The sequence below is a fragment of the Budorcas taxicolor genome, chromosome 3 (genome assembly GCF_023091745.1).
Source record: "Budorcas taxicolor isolate Tak-1 chromosome 3, Takin1.1, whole genome shotgun sequence".
NCBI classification, from domain to species: domain Eukaryota; kingdom Metazoa; phylum Chordata; class Mammalia; order Artiodactyla; family Bovidae; genus Budorcas; species Budorcas taxicolor.
In genome coordinates, this window is record NC_068912.1 from 117504136 (window position 1) to 117523398 (window position 19263).

General features: G+C 50.8%; 1 protein-coding gene across 1 annotated transcript in view; it reads left to right on the plus strand.

Annotated features, from left to right (window-relative positions):
* The first annotated feature begins 1074 nt into the window (after positions 1 to 1074).
* MLPH (melanophilin) overlaps positions 1075 to 19263 on the plus strand; it is a 46188-nt gene continuing 27999 nt past the window's right edge. The window contains exons 1-2 of the mRNA XM_052637312.1: positions 1075 to 1186; positions 7975 to 8108. Coding sequence (XP_052493272.1) covers positions 7999 to 8108 — 110 coding nt within the window. The 5' untranslated portion in view covers positions 1075 to 1186; positions 7975 to 7998. The remainder of the gene's footprint in view (positions 1187 to 7974; positions 8109 to 19263) is intronic.

The following is a 19263-nucleotide window of genomic DNA, read 5'->3' on the forward strand; positions in this document are numbered from 1 at the left end:
AAGGGGCGACAGAAGATGAAACGGTTGGATGGCATCACGGACTCGATGGACGTGAGTCTGAGTGAACTCCGGGAGTTGGTGATGGACAGGGAGCCCTGGCGTGCTGCGATTCATGGGGACGCAAAGAGTCGGACATGACTGAGCGGCTGAACTGAACTGAGCTACCTGATGCGAAGAATCGACTCATTGGAAAAGACCCTGATGCTGGGAAAGACTGAAGGCAGGAGGAAAAGGGGCGACAGAAGATGAAACGGTTGGATGGCATCACCGACTCAATGGAAATGAGTTTGAGCAAATTCCGGGAGTTGGTGATGGACAGGGAGGCCTGGCGTGCTGCAGTCCATGGGGTCGCAGAGTCGGACACGACTGAGCGACTGAACTGAGCTCGTGGAGAGGGAAGCGGCGGCAGGCTAGGAGAAGGTTCCCCAGCGGCTGCCCTCCGCTCAACCCCCGAGGGCATCCTGCGGTCTCTTCCCGCCCCGTCTGCGCGCGGATGCTGACTCCGCCGACTTTTCTTGACTGGCGAGGTCTCGGGACCCTCCCCGCGGCGTCGATCCTGGCGCTGGGGCTTCTCGCTCCAAAGTCCCCCTTACCCGCCGGCGTTCCCACTCGTGAGTCGGCGGCTTTGGGGAAGGCGCCTTCCTGGGCCTCCGGGTCCCTTCTGTGAAGCCAGAGTGAATAGCGGAGTAAACTGCAGAGCTGGGATGGGAATTAAGTCAGAAAGCGTGCGGTCCGAGGGCGCGAAAGGCCCCCAGGTCCCTCCGCAGCGGGGGCGCACCGCGGCGGCGCGTTACCCGCCCGACTCCGCAGGTGCGGGCCCGGCCCTGCCCTCCCCGCCGCCGCCGCCTTCCTCCGCCAGGCGGGCTGTGGGCGAGGAGCGATGGTCTCTGCCCGGCGCTGGCGCCTCCCGCGCGGGCGCCCGGGTGCCCGCCCCGCCCGCCGCCCGCACCCGGAGGTGCTGGCCGCTCCCGGAGCTGGGCGGGGCGGGCGCGGCCCTCGTGATCCCCGCGGGCGCCCGGACCTCGCCCTCCCGCCGCCCTGCGCCCTGCCCGGCCCGATCGGCCCGCCTGGCCTCAGAGCCCCGAGCCCCGACGCCCGGCCCGTCGCCTCGCTCTCGCTGGCAGGACTGGAGGGGGCAACCCCGGGGTCCCGGCGGCCAGGGCCGACACCCCTGGGAACGGAGTCGGTGAGTGCAGGGAGAACCGGGGCGGTGGGCGGGCCCGCGGTGTGAAAACGCCCCCAACAGCCCCCCAGGTCCCGGTCCCTCCAGACTGATGAGGAGGACGCGCCCAGCCCCCTCTCCATCCCACCCCCCAACCGAACCCCAAAGCCAGGCTTCACCTGGAGAGCCTAACCGGAGGTCTGGGTCCTCGGGAGCCCATTTTGGGCAAATCGGTGGTTTCCATCAGAAGTTGGCGATGGCCCTGCAGACGGGGCTGAGCCTGCCCCTCCGAGGAGACTAAGCTGGGCAGGTCACTCGGGCCGAGGCTGTTTGGGGATCAAGTCCTGCCAGAGAGAGAGCCCTGGGGTGTCCTGGCGTGGGAGGAGGTGTCCTGGATTGGGGGCCCCTGAAAGCCCCACTTGTATTGGAATTTTGTTTGCTGACAGGCCCCCAGACCAGCCCACAGGGCCCGGGGGACGGGTCTGCAGGTGAAGGGAGTCAGATAGTGGCCGCTGGCCCCTGCCTGAGCCAGAAAGTGAGGAACGCTTCAACTGTGGCCCACCAGGCTGCTCTGTCCACGGGGAGCTCCATGCAGGAATACTGGAGGGGGTTGCCGTGCCCTCCTCCAGGGGATCTTCCTGACCCACCAGGGATTTAACACTTGTCTCTGGGGTCTCCTCTTTACACGAGCACCACCTGGGAAGCCTGAGCCAGACCTGCTTACAAAGGCCCTCCGGTCTCCCAAGCTCAGACACCTGTGTCCTGCACACCTTAACCACGTGTTGAGAAGAACCCCACTCCATTTTCAGTTGGCCTGGGACCTTTACATTTTTATGTGTTTTGATTCTTTTCCTTCTTAGTTACATATTTCTTTCTGAAAGGCTGGAGTGATAAAGGGGGTGGCGAGGCCCCCACTAGCCCACTGGGTGCAAAGGCAGCAATGCCCATCGCGGTGAAGCCCAGGGAGAGGGTCAGGCTTAAAGACCATGGGCGGTGGAACAGTGACGTTGGCATCTGGGTTCAGCCACTCACGTCCATCTTTTACCATCTAGCCCTTGCAGGCCACTCTAGGCCTCAGCAAGACCCAGCTTTCTCGGGCAAAAGCCCCGTACCTGAATCTCCAGGGCCTCATGCCTTAGAATCCAAGCACCAGTCATAGGTCCCTGTGCTCCCTCTACGTCCAAACTCTGGACGCAGTGGTAAGTGCCCTGCAGGAGTGACTGAGGACTGCTCCAGGCACACAGACTAGCAGGCACGGGGCCTTATTTATTAAGGCAGGAGTGACTGAAACATTAAGGCCAGCTCAGGGGGGAGGCTTGAGGGTTGGTGAAGAGGAGCCAGAGCCCCGTAGACTACTCGGAAGGGTGGCTTTGGTGCCCTCGGATGGCAGCATGGTGATGGCTCATGGGGGCCCCCGCCCCTGCCATCTGGTCAGCGTTCAGGAGCTGCCTGTCTGATTCTTTGCAGAAGCAATCTCTAGAGAATGAGGCCCCCTCCCCTGCACCCACCCTATGACCTCTCCCTCTAATTCCGACATTCTGGCGTCACCCAAGGCTGGAGAGGGCCGGAGGAGTCATGGCACAGCTGCACACGCTGAGACCCGCAGAGGAAGGGGACTGGTCCCTAGTCGTGGGGGCCGGCTGGTGCCTGAACCGGGATTGGAACCCAGCCCCTGACCCTCAGGGCTTCCTTGTCCCGCAGCATCACCTGGGGCTCCGTCCTTGCTCTGGAGTCTGTAGCCAAGGATTTCATGCAAGTGTGGAAGGATGTCCGTGTAGAAGCAAGGTTTCCAGCAGCTCCCCAGGGAGCTGAGAGAGTGGAGAGATGGAGCAGGAGGGAGGCAAGCGGCAGAGCCTGAGCTGCTGGGGTGATTTCAGAGCACCTGCAGGGGTGGGGTGCCTCCGGGGTGGAAACATACTCATGTTGCAGCTGAGGAAGGTTGAGGGGTTGGTTGCATGTCTGGGAAGCCAGCCCTGCCTGCAGAAGTAACCACACAGCCCCGCTCTGAGGACAGCATTTGGGAAGCAGCCACAAAGGGTTAATGCACGGCCCCCCTGCCCCCAGCTAGCACCTGGGCCTTCCCCCTGAATGTGCCTGTACCTTTATCGGTAAGGGTCACCCACCTGATTCTGAGTCAGAGCGCATTCCTGCCCTTGTTAGTAGGGCACTGAAGAGGAACTTGGGCTTGCTGAGAAGTTTATCATAGGCAGTGACGACTCATTCTTGCCTTTGTTCCCAGGCTCAGGGGGCCCCTCCAGCCCAAGTTGTGTGTAGGAAGAACCCCCACCCATATTTCCCTTAATGGGGTCAAAATATGAACTCAAATCTTTAGCAGACACAGATGAGCCACGGCTGAAATGCAGTGATCTGGGTTCAGGCTACCCACTTTGTAAAACCAGTTCCACTGTCTCTTTCCAACTTATTAACTTCCATGTAACGTTCTCTTTTCTCCATTATAACTTATAAATGACTGGGGAGGGCTAACAGTCTCAAAGATTAACAATGTGATTAAATCTGAGCCCTGGACCAGGCACAAATTGAAAGTATTTTGTTCAGGAAGCTCATGACTAGGCGTTATCTACACCCAAGTGGAACCAGGGGCAGATGGAGCCTGGGGAGTCTGCCCTCCCCAGCACGCACACCCTGGGAGGTTCCCCCGGGCCAGGGCAGGTCAGAACCCTGCCCGCTCTGTGGGTCAGGAATGACCCATGTTAGTAGGGCATTTAGGCAGACCCAGGTCAGGCTCTGCTCCCATGTTCCCCCCTGCCTGTGGTGGTTGGAGGGATACCTGGTGGAGACCAGGGTCTTGGTGAGCAAAGTGGGGAGTGGTGGGAGAGATGACCGTGGCTGAAAGGCTGTCCCCTCCATGAATCCAGGGTCCTTATGCGTGGCCGTACCTGACAGAGTATCTGGCAGGACCTTCTACCACATCCCAAGGGCCCCCATCAACGTAGCAGCCTGACACAAGCCAGAAGGGTGCTAACAGCTCGTGTCCCAATTGCCAGTGTCTTTCGGTTTATGCCCCTTGGTTGCTGAAATCAAGCATATTCTCCATTCTGTTTAAGGTTATTTTCTAAAGATAGTTTTTAAAAAGCTTTAGCAACCTAAATGTCCATCAGCAGAGAAATGGATAAAGAAAATGCGGTACATATATACAATGGAATATTCAGTTCAGTTCAGCCACTCAGTCATGTCCGACTCTTTGCGACCCCATGGACTGCATCATGCCAGGCCTTCCTGCCCGTCACCAGCTCCCGGAGCTTGCTCAAATGCATGTCCATCTCGTCAGCAGTGCCATCCAACTATCTCATCCTCTGTTGTCCCCTTCTCCTCCTGCCTTCAATCTTTCCCAGCATCAGTGTCTTTTCCAGTGAGTTAGTTCTTCACGTCAGGTGGCCAAAGTATTGGAGTTTCAGCTTTAGCATCCGTCCTTCCAGTGAATATTCAGGGTTGATCTCCTTTAGGATGGACTGGTTGGAACTCCTTGCAGTCCAAGGGGCTCTCAAGAGTCTTCTCCAACACCACAGTCCAAAAGCATCAGTTCTTCAGTGCTCAGCTTTCTTTATGGTCCAGTTCTCACATCCATACCTGACTACTGGAAAAACCATAGCTTTGACTAGACAGACCTTTGTTGGTTAAGTAATAGAATATTACTCTGCCATTAAAACGGAAAGGCCATTTGCAGCAACATGGATGGACATGGATTGTCATACTGAGCGAAGCCTGTCAGAGAAGGAGAAATATGGTATGACATTCCTTACATATGTAATCTAAAAAGAAATTATACAAATGAATTTACAAAACAGAAGCAGATTCAAAGAGAACAAACTTACCATTGCCCTGGGAAAGAGGAGGAAGGGATGGATAGGGAGTTTGGGATGGACATGTCCATGCTGCTATATTTTAGATGGATAACCACCAAGGACCTACTGTATAGCACAGGGAACTCTGCTCAGTGTTGTGTGGCAGCCTGGGTGGGAGGGGAGTTTGGGGGAGAAGGGATACATGTGTTATGTATGGCTGAGTCTCGGCGGTTCACCTGAAACTATCTCACTGTTGGTTAATTGGCTACACCCTAATGAAAAATAAAAGTTAAAAAAAAAAAAACTAGCTAGAACCAACTGGGTCCAAGATGGAAAAAAAAAAAGCTTTAAACTACCACCTCCACCCACCCACCATCACCACCACCACCAGCAACAAAATAAACTAACAAAAATAATTAAAAGCTTTAAGCTTCTGCTGTACTTCATCAACTCACTGAATGGGAAGGCTGGTCACCGTAGTAAAGCCCCGTGTCGGGGACCACAGGCTGCTGACCCCTAGCTGCCCTGAGAACCTGCTTCCCTGGGAAGCATCACCTCCCAGCTGCATGGCATAGCGTCCGATGAACGGGGCAGGTCTGAAGTTGCCAGTCACTCTCCCACCACCGTCTGCTCACCCAGAAGTTGGGCCAGAGCTAAAAACAGGCACCGGAGTAAAAGTTTTCAGATTATGTCTACCCTAGGAAGTACCGACAGTCCACTCCTGAGTTAGCTACGTGGGATACTTGTTTTTCAAACTCTGTATTACCTCATTCCTGGCTTCATTAAACAGAGCATCATGAACACACATCAGTTTCCGTGGTGGCTTAGACCGTAAAGAATCTGCCTGCACTGTTTGAGACCTGGGTTTGATTCCTGGGTCGGGAAGATCCCCTGGAGAGGGGAATGACTACACATTCCAGTATTCTTGCCTGGAGAGTCCCAGGGACAGAGGTAGGCTACAGTCCATGGTGTGTGTGGGGGGGAGGGTGGTCACAAGCTGTCGGACATGACTGAGAGACGAACACTTTCACTTAACAACTCAGGGTCACCCCTGGAACCTCCGAGTTGGTACTGTCATGATGCCCTGGTTCCCTTGAAGCACTGTGCCCTGGCCATCTCTCTCTGTCCACGTCTCAGCAGCTTCTGCCCGGTCTCTCTCCAGGCAGTGGACAGCCAGCCTGGGTGTCTTCCCTACCCCATCCCTGGCAGGCACCCCCCTCTCCGGAGGTGACTCCCTGATGCAGTATCGTCCGTCCCCAGGCTGCAATCGACTTTGCTGTCTGAGCCAGGAAGCCAGGTGCCATCCTTGTTAGAAAGAAGCATCAAACAGAAGAGACAGGCTTGAGAGGGGCAGGGGGTGCTTCCTCTGGGTGTGAAGTCTCCAGGCAGGGGTTCTGACCCCTAGTGGGCCATTCATCCAGGGGTCATCAGTCACTGACCCACTCTAAGACAGGTAAGCTTGCATGGCAAGAAAAATATACTGGTTTCCTTTTGTTCTATTTTTCTCCCTCACATCTCTCAAGTTAAGTTTCTTGAAATGAAGCCTGAAATTGTGACTTTTCCTTTAGGAGAGGAGAGAGAATGCTGACTACTCAGCTGATAGTCACGGCTTTCATCTGCTCTGAAAATAGAATTTCAAATGAATGTTCTTCTTATGATAGAATTTTCTCAATGACAGTAAAAAGCAAAGATGAATAAACCCCAGGCATCCATCAGATGACTTTTTGTTCCATTTTTTAAAGACAAACAGAAACTATGTGCTCTGGGGAAGCATCGAGTCAGTTTGGGTTTAATGTTTTCAAATCCAAAAATCTCAGTTCAAGTGTAAAGAAAATAGTTTGAATGATTCTGACCCATCAGGCCATCCTCTACAACATTCGTAACGCAGTGCTTGAGTCTGGAAATATTGAGAGGGTCAGTGCAAAAAAAAAAATTAGAAATTTTTTTTCACCTATTTGAAGGCATAATTTGACAGCCACGGGATCTCTGTGGCCACTTTGATTTTAAGTGGTATCTGAGTGTTACTCAGAAGATGACGCTTCATAATTAACGTCTTGTACAGCAAACTTGCTTTCTGGCACAGAACAAGTGTTGTTTGCGTTTGCACAGAGATTACTTTCAGGAGGTCAGCGTCAGTGAATGGAGATGCTGCTCAGAATTCAGAAGCAGATTTGCGTCTTTGGTTGGCGTTTAAGGATTCCCAGTGAAACCAGACAGACTGGGTCCCTTCTCTGATGTTCCCGAAAAGCGGGTTTTGGTCCTTCGTGAAGACTCGCTGAAGTCACACAAAGATTCTTGAGCTTTCGGTTCCCACCAGGATCCCGTCACCCAGACAGAATCTGCCCCCCAACCCCGTCACGCCAGAACAGAGCTGGACTGAGTGCGGCAATCGTGGTCTCTGGCCAAGGGTCTGCGGTCCACCTGCTACAGACCGGGGGGGGGGGGGCACCAAAACGTGTGCCCGAGTGCCAGGGGGAGGTCGCGGTCATCACGATATATGGAATGATGCTCCGCTAGCTGTTAGCAGGTGGGCGTGCTGGGGGAAGGGGAGGCAGGTGGAGGACCCCTCGAGGACCTTGTCAGAACGCAGATTCTGAATCAGGAGGGCCCGGGCCTGGGAGTCTGCATTTCACACAGGCTCCGGGAGAGGCTGCTGGTCCACGGAGCGCACCCTGAGTAGCGAGAAAGGCGGTAAAGCTCTGCTTCTCTCGGTTTGTGACAGCCGGCTTTCCCTTCCTTTGTCCTCTTGGTGTGAACTGAGATCGTGAGTGCCCAGAAAGGGTACAGTGCCGTCTGAATTCCGACTCTGAGCTGTGGGGACTCTGCACGTGGGTTCCCTTATTTTGACTGTGCATGTTTCCAGACGCAAGTTTGCCTGTTTTCAAAAACGATCTAACCCAGGTCCAGCTCCTGGGAAATCGGTGTTTTCTGCATTGTCTCTTCCTCTGTGATTCGGCCGGCACCCACACGGGCTTCCTGGGCTGACCCCTGGGCCCTGTGTTACTCCAGGTGTGACCTTGAGGAGCAGCAGAAATGGGGAAGACGCTGGATCTTTCCAAGCTCACGGATGAAGAGGCCAAGCACGTCTGGGAGGTGGTTCAACGGGACTTCGACCTTCGAAGGAAAGAAGAGGAAAGACTAGAGTAAGTGTGTGTGGCGGGACCCTTGCTTCGTGGTCCCAGCATCCTCTGGAGGGGCTGGCCCCTTGGGGGTCTCTAGGCAGGCAGACAGCAGTAACTCAGTGGAGGACACTGGATGAAAGTCACGTGCTTTCTGACCTCAGTTCCCCCTCAATTAAAACAAGGAGCTCCGACTTCCCTCCTGATGGTCAGACATTCCCTGAATAGTTTTAACTTGACCCAGCGGGTGACATTCTCCGCTAATGCTAAGACCACAGCCCCGCGAGAATAAAGGTGGTGAAGAGGGAAAGTCTTGATGCTGACCTGCAACACCCAGGAGCCGGGATCAAGGGCTTTCAGGACAAAGGCAGACTTTTGCCCCTTCCCAGCAGAGCTGGGGGCGCCCCATCCTCACTGCGGAGGCCCCAGCGCCCTCTTGCAGGCCGCTCCCATGGGCTGAGCTAAAGCCCCCTTGGTGTTACATGTTCTTCCTCTGCTTTGCTTCTTCCTCCGCCAAACCTCCAAGGCTTAGCTGTCTCCCGGGCTCCCTTGTTGCCTCGGGGTATTTTGTGGGTTGGCAGGCCTATTGCAGAGGAGACATTAAGTGAAGACTCAAGGCGGGTGGGAAGTGGCCAAGGGAAAGGCCTGAAAGGCTCCTGCCAGGGTTGAGGGCAGAGAGGAGGTCAGAGCGGGGGTGAGGTGCAGGCAATCACGAGGCTGAGGGTCCCGCAGGACATGGACTGGCTGTTCTCTGTGTGGCTGCAGGCCTTTAGGCGAGGGAGTAACAAGACCCAGATTCTGCTCTGCAGCCGGCAGGCTACTGAGAAGCGGTCAGATGAGCTGTCAAGGGGGAGCCAGAAAGTTTGCTGAAGGGCTGGCTGTGGGGTCTTGATTTTAGGGGCGGTGTTGAGGTCTCGGATGACTCCAGAGTCAGGGCCTGAGTAACTGTGGGTTTGGAGGGGTCCTCACCTCACGCGGGGAAGCTGAGGGCAGAGCAAGTGTGGAGGGAACCAGGACACAGATCTGTGGACACTGGGTGGCTTGTTAGACATGAGATCAATGGGGTGGCCCCACACACACCGGATGGGAGCCCAGTGAGACAGGACTGTGGGAGTGTCCACCTACAGAGGCCGTGGCTGCTGTAATCACGCCAAACCCCGCGGCCTAAAGCAAGCACACAGCTCTCTGCTGGGCCTGGAGCTCGGAAGTCAAGGTGTTGACAAGCTGTCCAGTGAAACAAGTTCAGTGGAGCCCAGCACCCCCTGGTGATGGTGGGGAGGGGGCTGGGGCAGCACCAGGAGGCTTCTTGCTGCCTCTCTGTGCAGCCCCCCTCCCCTCTGCTCTGTCCTGGGCTGCAGGTCACCCCCAGGGTTTTCATTACGAAGCAGCTTTCACCCCACTGGTGTCTGGAGCCCTGACTCCCATCAGTTGCTGCCACCCCAGGACCAGGGCCCAGAGCCAGCCTTGGGCATCGTCCTGGTGCTGACTGGGGCAGGCGCCCGCCTTGCCTCGTGTCTCCTGTCATTGCCTCAACCTGGAGGCTGCGCCCGGGGTCAGAGCCATACGCTGTTAGTGGCAGAGCCCACCTGGTCTTTCCTGTCTGGGGATCACAGCCCCTTTAAGCAGCCCAGCCGTTGTCACTCTTATTTTTAATGGCAGCTCAGACCCTCCCATTCCACACCTTTATAGAAGCACAGGTTGATCGGAGGGCGGGGGATCCCAGTTCTCCAGGGAGACCTTTGAGGGCGTCAGCCCCTCCCTCTGTCCAGACAGACCCCAGGTAGTTTTGCAGAAATTCCTGTTTCTTGCCTACAAGGAGCACCACACCCTCCTGATCCCCATCACCCTATTTTCCATATTTCTTGTAGTCATTTCAGGTTGCAAAAGGGAGACACACCCTGGTAGCCTCCAGTTACTGCTAGAAAGGAAGTCTCCAAAGGATCCCACTGGTGACACCCCCTCTCCTGGGGGGCCCGTGGATCAGGTCAGGTCCCTGGTCACTCATTTAAGGTCAGGGTGACATCCTTGTTCAGAAGTCCCTGAAGCCTTTTGCTCGGAATTTAGTGTCTTCTCGGCCAGGCATGTGACAATTAGGGGTGCACTTGTTAAATACAACAGCGCAGGACGTGGTCCCTGGGAGTGTCCGCGTGCGGAGAGGTGGTGGTTGGGAGAATCCACGCCAGAGCCAAGGCGAGGATGCTGGAGCCCCGGAAGTGCTCCTGTGTTCACTCCTCCTGTGCGCACCGGGCCACTGGGGACGCGCGTGGCGCACCGGGCCGCTGGGGATGCGCTTGGAAGAGGTAAGCCGCAGGGCTGAGCGGAGGGCTTTCGTGGAAACACCGATGTGCTTGTCTCTTGCTGGGTGTCTTTGGTTATCTGTGCAGCAAGAGGTGAAGCCACCTCTGCCTGTGACAAGCCTTTGCCCCGGTGTCCCCCTGACCCCCGGGAGCAAGACCCAGGCATGTGGTCATGCGGCTCCGTGAGACTAGAGCCCACGGGTTCACGTTCCACTCAGGTGGGGCTGAGACTTAGGAAGGGCACAGCTCAGAATACAGACTGTTCGGCGTTTGGACACTGACATTGGTTCTGTAGAGTGCATTGGCTAAAATACCAGCAGTCTGTTATGAAACTGAAGACATTTTAAAAACCATAAACCTCCTTCTTCCTGGCCTCATCTCAATGTTAATCTGCATTTAACCAGTTTCAATGTTAACCATCCATTTCCTGCAACCACAATATCCCAGTCTCTGTAGCACACTGGGGTTTCTGCACAGTCCCTTGGGGTCCTCATGGGCTCTCCCAGTTCCTGGGTCTCTAGTCTCTGAATCACAACTGCCTGCATGCAGGCACTGGCCCTCAGCTGAGCACTGAGCGGGGCCCTGTAATAAACTGAGCGGCTCAGTTTATTACAGGTGAGCAGGGTTTTTTTAATTGTTATTGAAATATAGTTGATTTACAAGGCTGTGTTAGTTTCAGATGTACAGCTATCAGATGAGTTTGTGATGTCTTTGACACACTCCGAAAGAGAGGCCAAGTGGATGGGCCAGCTCAAAACCTTACCAAGGTCATTAAGAGAACAAAGTCAATAGAGGGGAAAAAACTGTGAAACCAAGAACCAAACATATTCATTACTTGAAAAGAACTTTCCCACCCTGAATACACATCAGATGGACACAATGTGTGCGCTCAAGGTCGGTTCACCAGCCGCAAGGTCGATTTACTGAGAGACGATTCACAAAATATACCAATTAGGAAACAATCAAACAAAAATTCGTTTCATTTCATATTTACAGAGTGAACAGAAGTGTGTGTGTGCTGTTCGGTTTTTCTCCTCAAGTGGGAGCACCCCCTGTAAAGGATACTGGGGCAGGGCCTGGGCGAAGGGTCCAGCACCCTCTCCCACGTGGTGGAAGGGACCAGCACTTTGACTTCTGTCAAAGTGAGTGACCTGTGAGCTGGCCCAGGCCCTGACCCAATGCCCAATGCCCAGAGCCCGGTGGACCATCCCCACAACATGAAAGCCTCTCACCCCTCGGCCAGGCCTGACCTCCTGCCGTTTGTGGGGGACACTTGTGGCCCTGTGGGGAAGACAGATGCCAGCCGGTGTTGAAGGGCACCGGCTGGAGCATCTTGGTCTGTGTTCGCTGTGAGCCTCCTAACAAGATGTCCCACATAGAACCCATTTGTTCCAGGGGCCACCAGGTCTGCTGGTAGACCTCTCGGACAGCTCCCCTCCAAACTGACCAGGAGGCTGTCCCTGGGAGGCTAGCTCCTGAGTGACAGAGGCCTTGTGGAGCTTCCAAACAGCTTTCTTTGCAGACTATTTTGGGAATTTAAGGAGGAAGGGGGGCCGTATAGCCTCTGATTTAGCCCCAAGCAGATATAATGTCTCCCTGAAGTTGGCTTATGTGACCAGAGACTGGGGAGTGGGGTATTTACTGTGCGGAGTGGATGTTATTCTCGGCTTCCCCTCAGAACACAGGGCTGCGCTCCAGAGGACCCCAAACCCCCAAACGCACAGACACCGTTAGGCAGCTCTTCGAGCCTTCACTCCTGTCCAAGACCCCAGGCCTTGGAATGAACTCGCCTGCTTCCCCACAGAAGCCTCGAGGCTGCCAGGCATCGCCTCCCCCATCCCTGCGCTTACCGAACTCACAGCCACCCCGTCTTGCCTCTCTGGGTCCTCACCTTCGAGTGCCTCGCCTCCGGGCCCTCTGGACCTTTCCTCTGCTTCCAGCTCCTGGAGCTGCCTCAGCTCCTCCCTTTCTGCCCTCTGGCTCCTGCTTGGAATGTCAGAAGGGTCTAGCACCGCACTGAAACAAACAAAGCAAAAGCAAGAAGAAACAAACAAGAAGCACAGGAAGCCTTTCCTTTGGCCCCAGCGCCCTGCTCAAGGCTGGCACACCTTGCTCCCTTAACGTCAAATGATCCAAGCGCTGCACATCCTTCCATCTGCCTCCCGTTCCACTGGTCTGTCTTGGCAGCTACGCCTCGGGGCCCAGTCAAAGCCCCTTCTCAGCCCCTAGTTTTCCCTGACCTTGGACTCTGCCCTCCTCACCGATCCCGTGTCTGTAACTGACGTGTTCTTTTTCCCACACCTTCCTGGCTTTTCTCTGTGGTTACTTTGAAGGCCCCTCTTCCTTCTTCTGGTGCATTAAAGGAATAAGTTGCCTAAGACATGTCTTCTCAAAGTCCATGAAAGCATCTGGGCCCCTTCAGATCTTTAATCTTTCACATACCCAAAGGACACAGAATTCCTACACTGTTTAAACTGCTTCAGACCAGGAAAAAGAATGTTCATTAGGCTCACTCTGATACCCTATATGAACAAAGATAAAGGAGGAAAAATACAGCTCAGTTAAATCACCATTTTAATATGCCTAAGGCTGTAATGGAAGCCACTAGCCACGTGTGTCTATTTAACTTAATTGAATACAACTTAAAAACCAGTTCTTCTGTCTCATTAGTCATATGTCAAGTTTTCAGCAGCCACACACAGGGGTAGTGGCTGCTACACTGGACCAACAAATATGGAACATTTCCGTCATCACTGAAATTGTATTGGACATCACAGGCTAAGGAGACAGAACTTATGCTTCTCTCAGCACTGTGGAAGAATGTTTGATAGCACACTAGTTTCGATGATTTTTTTAAGTAATAAAATTGAAATTAAAGGAGACTTTTTTAACATGATGAAAAAATGCTTCAAACAATAGCCATCATGATATATTAATGTTAGAAACAAGAAAAGAATTTCTTTCATTGCCGCTTATCATGACCAATTTAGCATGTTCTGTTGGTGCTGCTGCTGCTGCTGCTGAGTCGCTTCAGTCGTGTCCGACTCTGTGCGACCCCATAGACGGCAGCCCACCAGGCTCCCCCGTCCCTGGGATTCTCCAGGCAAGAACCCTGGAGTGGGTGCCATTGCCTTCTCCATCTATTAGCCAGTGCAATAGAGGAAGTAACAAAATAAGCAGTGTACCAATGGACAAGGAAATCCAAAACTATTACCTGCAGAAGATAAAAACTAAGATAGTTACCTACAAAAAAATTTTTTAAGGGAGAATTTAGTAGTCTAGCTATATAAGATACAAGAATATAAAAGAAAATTGCCAGGGTCTAGCCCCCGCAGGATCCAGGGGAACCTGAAGGAGAAACAGCGTTGGCAAATGAATGAATGAATGAGAGAGGAATAGAGGAGAGAAAGAGGCTGATATTCCTTGGTTTACACGGAAAGCCAATAAAGCCCCGAGACAAGGAGCTTGCCCTGTTCACGGAGGCCACAGGTGCCCTCCCGGTCTCCCGAGGGAGTGAAGACACAAAACGTCTTCCCGTTCAGGTCTTAGGAACCCGGGCAGATAAGTGAACGCAGGGAGCCTTTATGCTCTAAGGGATCAGCCTGAAAAAGAGAGTAAGAGAAAGAAAAAAAAAAAAAAGACACGGGGTGACCCAGCTTTTTCAAGCGAGGCCCCTTACTTTATTTTAAAAAAGGGACTTTTATACCTTAACTTGTACATAGAGGGAAATGAAAGATACAAGGTCATACAGAGTCAGCCCAAACATTCCAGCAGTTTTGCCCTTATCAAAACCAGGATTTTTTCTGCAAACCTTTCCCACAAATGATGTTGTGTACATTATCTTCTGGCCTTGAAGGCCTGTGAACTTTTTATGACCCTCTTTTGATAAAGGCTGCTCAACTAGAAAACTTATTTTCCCTCAAAGTGTTTTTTCTTTATAGTTCTAATCTATGTCAGCCTCAGAAAATGCTAAACAGAGTTACATTTCTCACAGAGCAAAGGTGCAGTGAGTGACAAAAAAGAACCAATTAGCTCAAAGGTCTGATGTGGTTAATTTCAAGGCTACACTTGTTTTTCTTACATTCCAACTATGTTAACTAATGCACTCCCAGGTGCACAGTGGATAAGAGATATGGGAACTTAGCAACAAGCATTGGCCCAATAATGAAATCTTACACCAGCACTACTCTAATAGCTTTTAACTCTTTGAAAGGCTCTATGTTTTAGGCTTCCCGTGCCTCTCACAGTTGGGAGGCTGTGAACAATCACATGCATAGCTGTAAGAGCCTGGATAAACCTTCCAAGCAAGCTAGAATGCTAACAGAGGGGGTTTGATTTGAAATATTCCTCTCATGTCCAGGAGACTTATTAGTTAGAGCCCTTAGTTGATTTTCTCCAGAGAAATGTGGTCGGGGATAGCCCCCTGTTAATGTCAGGAGAGTTGGTGAAAGGCACAAAATAGTAAGACAGACAGATTCTGGTTTGGGGGTAGATGCTCGAGCTGGTCTAGGGAGCCCCTCGAGTCCTGAAGCCTTGCTTAACAGTTCTCTTTCACATGACCTTGTCAGGGGTGAGATGGCCTGTGCTGGCTCCCGGCAGAAAATCAGTGTCCCCTTTGTAGACATCAGATGTAACCAATTAGAATGTACATAGAAAAATTCTATTTATATAAAAAAATATGAAGTACCTAAGGAGGAAGGGGAAGGTGAGGTGAATTGGGAGATTAGGTTTGACATAAACACACTCCCATGTATAAAATAGATAGCTAGTGAGATCCTGCTGAATAGCACAGGTAGCTGAATTCAGTGTTCTATGATAACCTAGATGGGGGAGTGGGTGGGACGTCTAAGAGGGAGGCGCTATGTGTATACATACGCCTGACTCACTTCATTGCACAGCAGAGACCAACAGAACACAAAGAAAAGTAAAGAAATTATACTCCAATAAAAAAAGAAACATGTCATAGCCATATAAAGAATAGTATAAAACATCACTAAACAACATACCAAAACTGTAAATTGTAACAAATGGTATCCCATCCTCTGTATGGGAAGAATGCTGTAATGGTGTTGGCTCTTGAGGAATTAGTGTCAAATTCCTAAGGCATTTGGGGGAATATGAAAAAAAAATTATAGAAAATGAAGACGTAAGACACAGCAATTTAAATAAGACTAATCAGCAGGGCCGCATTCCAGGAGATAACAAAAAGTATTTAATGCTGCATTAATTAGCATAACATGGGCCTTCCACAGATGTAAGTAATCAGTGAACCAACATGAAAGTTCTAAAATGCGACCAAGTGTGTGTAACAGTTTCCAGTACAGTGGCAGCGTTTCATATCCGTGAGAAAGGGAAGGATTAATTAAAGCTGAGTGTCGAGACAGCTGACCATGAGTGCAAGACTGGGGGAGGGAGTGTGACCTAAGTTCAATTTCTAATTGATATATTAAAAATGTAAAGCATGAAACTATGGAAGTTACTGGAAGAAAATATAGATAAACATGTACCTAATCTTGAGGTGGAAAAACCTACATGTGACAAGACAGGTAGAAATCACAGCACAACATATCGATAAGTATTGACTAAATATGTACATCTGAATTTAAAAAGACAATGTTTAATTTTTTAAAAATTAGAAGAAAGTTTTAACAGAAATGGCAATGAGTTATATCTTTGACCTATAAAGAAATTCTTAAAATTGGAATGATCAAGAAGTTTTCAAATTAGAAAAACACAGAAACCCCCAGGTTTAAAAAGGAAAGGGGTAAATGAGAATGCATGGGTGACTCATCTCGCTGGGTGAGGACTCGAATTTTCCTTCATAGAACACTGTTTTCAAGGGCACAGCCCACAAGTCAAATATTAGGCTGTGAACCGTCCCCAGAAAGGCAAACAGGTGGTGATGTGGATTTGTAATCTTTGCAAACAAGCCCAAATGCCTGAGATTATCCATGAAAGATCTCCTGGTGTGAGGCATGGCTTGCAAACCATGACTTGCTTTGAAAATAAATAAATAACAAGGAATTTGAAGTCGCCCTTTGCTGGGCCACTTAGCACCACTGACAGACAACTCCAGGGTTGAAAACACAGAAGCTGAACCAGGAAGTCAGCTGCCAGCACAGCCTGGAGATTAACTTTGGTCTGAGATCACTTACGAGATTTCGGTGAGGCTCCCTCCCAGCGGTCTGTCGTTCACACATCACTAGATAGTTCCTCTTTATCCTTCTTTTTCATCATTTGCTCATTCTGTTCAGAAGAGTTCAAAGAACTTTGCTGTTATTCAGTCACTAAGTCGTGTCTGACTCTTTGCAACTCATGCACTGCAGCACTCCAGGCTCCTCTGTCTCCCACATGTCCTGGAGTTGCTCAAACTCATGTCCATCGAGTTGGTGATGCCATCCAACCATCTCATTGTCTGCTGCCCCTTCTCCTCCTGCCTTCAGTCTGTCTCAGCATCAAGGTCCTTTCCAATGAGTCAACTCTTTGCACTGGGTGGCCAAAATGTTGGAGCTTCAGCTTCAGCATGAGTATTGAGTCCTTCAATGGATATTCAGGGTAGGTTTCCTTTGGGATTAACTGGTTTAATCTCCTTGCTGTCCAAGGGCCTCTCAAGAGTCTTCTCCAGCACCCCAGTTTGAAAGCATCAACTCTTCCAGGCTCAACCTTCTTTATGGTCCAACTCTCACATGCATACATGACTGCTGGAAAAACCACTGAACTTCAGCAAGTTTCCATTTCCCTCATTATAATTCCTGACACTTATTCGTATAGTCAGGACCTTGGGTCATGTACTTTCTTTTGATCCTTACTGCTTGAAGCTTGTCCTCTTTCAGCAATTCTCTCTGACACTTATGTTTCATTTGGTTGACATATTTTTAATACTATTGTCCCTCAGTTCTGTGTCCCATTGGTTCTTTCGCACTCATTCTTAAGGGTCATACTAGAGATTCGATTTTCTCAGGAAGGATGGGGGTAGGAAGTTCATACTTGAAATCTCTCGGTTGGGAGTAAGATCTCTGCTTACACACTTTCCCCTCTGAAACCTGGAAGAATAACAAACCCCAAAATGTGCCCATTTCCTAATCCCCCAATCTATGAGTATGTTGGGCTATGTGGCAAAGGGGAATAAAAATTGCAGGTGCAATAAAACCTGCTAGTCAGGGGCCTGGATGCGGGGGGCCAATCGGGTTAACCGGGTAGGTCAGTGTGATCACAAGGAGCCTGATAAATAAAAGGAAGGGGGAGACAGGACAATGTATAAGTGTCATTTATTGTGAGAAGGACTCAACCTACCACTGCTGACTCTGAAGATGGAAGAAGAGCCGTGAGCCAGAGAATGCAGGTGCCTTCTAGAAGCTGGAAAAAACAAGGGACCAGACCTTCCCCCAGAGCCTCCAGGAAGGATCACACTGCTGCCAACACCTTGATTTTAGATGCCATCTAGAACTTTCATAGCTAGAAAGGAGAAGTCAATGCCTGGCTTCAAAGTGCCAAAGGTCAGGCTGCCCCTCTTTTAGGGGCTAATGCAGCTGATGACTTTAAGCTGAAGCCAGTGCTCACTTACCGTTGTGAAAATCCCAAGGCCCTGAAGAGCTGCCAGATCCACTGTGTCTATGCTCTATAAACAGAGCAGCAGAGCCTGGAAGGACAGCGCATCTGTTTACAGTATGGTTCCCTGGCTATTTTAAGCTCACTGATGAGGCCCACTGCCCAGAAAAAGATTCCTTTCAAAATATGACTACTCACTGACAATAGGAAACATCCCCCAAGAGCTCTTATGGAGATGAACAGTGATATCAATAGAGTTTTCATACTTTATAACACACATCCACCCTGCAGCCCATGGTTCAAGGAGGAATGTTGCTTTCAAGTCTTATTCTTTAAGAAATCTCTTTCAGGAGGCTATAGCTGCTGTAGATAGTGATTCCTCGATAGATCTGGGGAAAACAAATGGAAAACCTTTTGGAAGAGACTTGTCATTCTAGATGCTTTGAAGAACACCCGTGATTCATGGGAAGAGGTCAAAGTATCAACATTAGCAGGTGTGGAAGAAGTTGATTCCAGCCCTCACAGGTGGCTTTAAGGAGTTCAAGACTTCAATGCAGGAAATCACTGCAGATGTGATGGAAGTATCAAGAAAACTGGAATGAGAGGTGGAGCCTGAGATGGGAGGAAATCGATGCAATCTCATGGTCCAGCTTAAACAGATGAGGAGTAGCTTCTTACGAATGAGCAAAGAAAGTGGTTTCTTGAGATAGGTCTATCCTGGTGAAGATGGTGTGAAGGTTGTTGAAATGATAAATTTTTAAAAAAGCATTTAGAATATTCATAAACTTGGTTGGCAAAGCAAAAACAGAATTTGAGAGAATTAACTCCAATTTTGAAAGAAGTTCTACCGTAGGTAAATTGCTGTCAAATAGCATTGCATGCTACAAAAAAATCTGTCCGTGAAAGGAAGAGTCAATTCACAGAGCAGGCTTCATTGTCTTATTTTAAGAAGCTGCCACCTCAGCCTTCAGCAACTACTTCCCTGATCAGTCAGCAAACATCAACAGAGAGCTGTCCCTCCACCATCAGACAGAACATGACTCAGAAGATGGTTAACAATTTATAACGCTTAAGTGCTTTAAAGTATGTGCATCGTTTTTCCAGCCATAATGCTGTGGCATACCGACTAGACCTCAGGATAGTGTAGACGTAACTTTTATTTGCACTGGGAAACCAAGAAACTCCTGTGACTCACTTTATCGCAATACTCGCTTTATTGTGGTGGTCTGGTCCAAACCCACAGTAACTCCAAGGTGTGCCTGAGTTACCCGCCAGATGTTTGCCCTTCTCTGTCCTGGCCATCATCTTCTCTCCTCACTCCTGTCTCTTCAGCC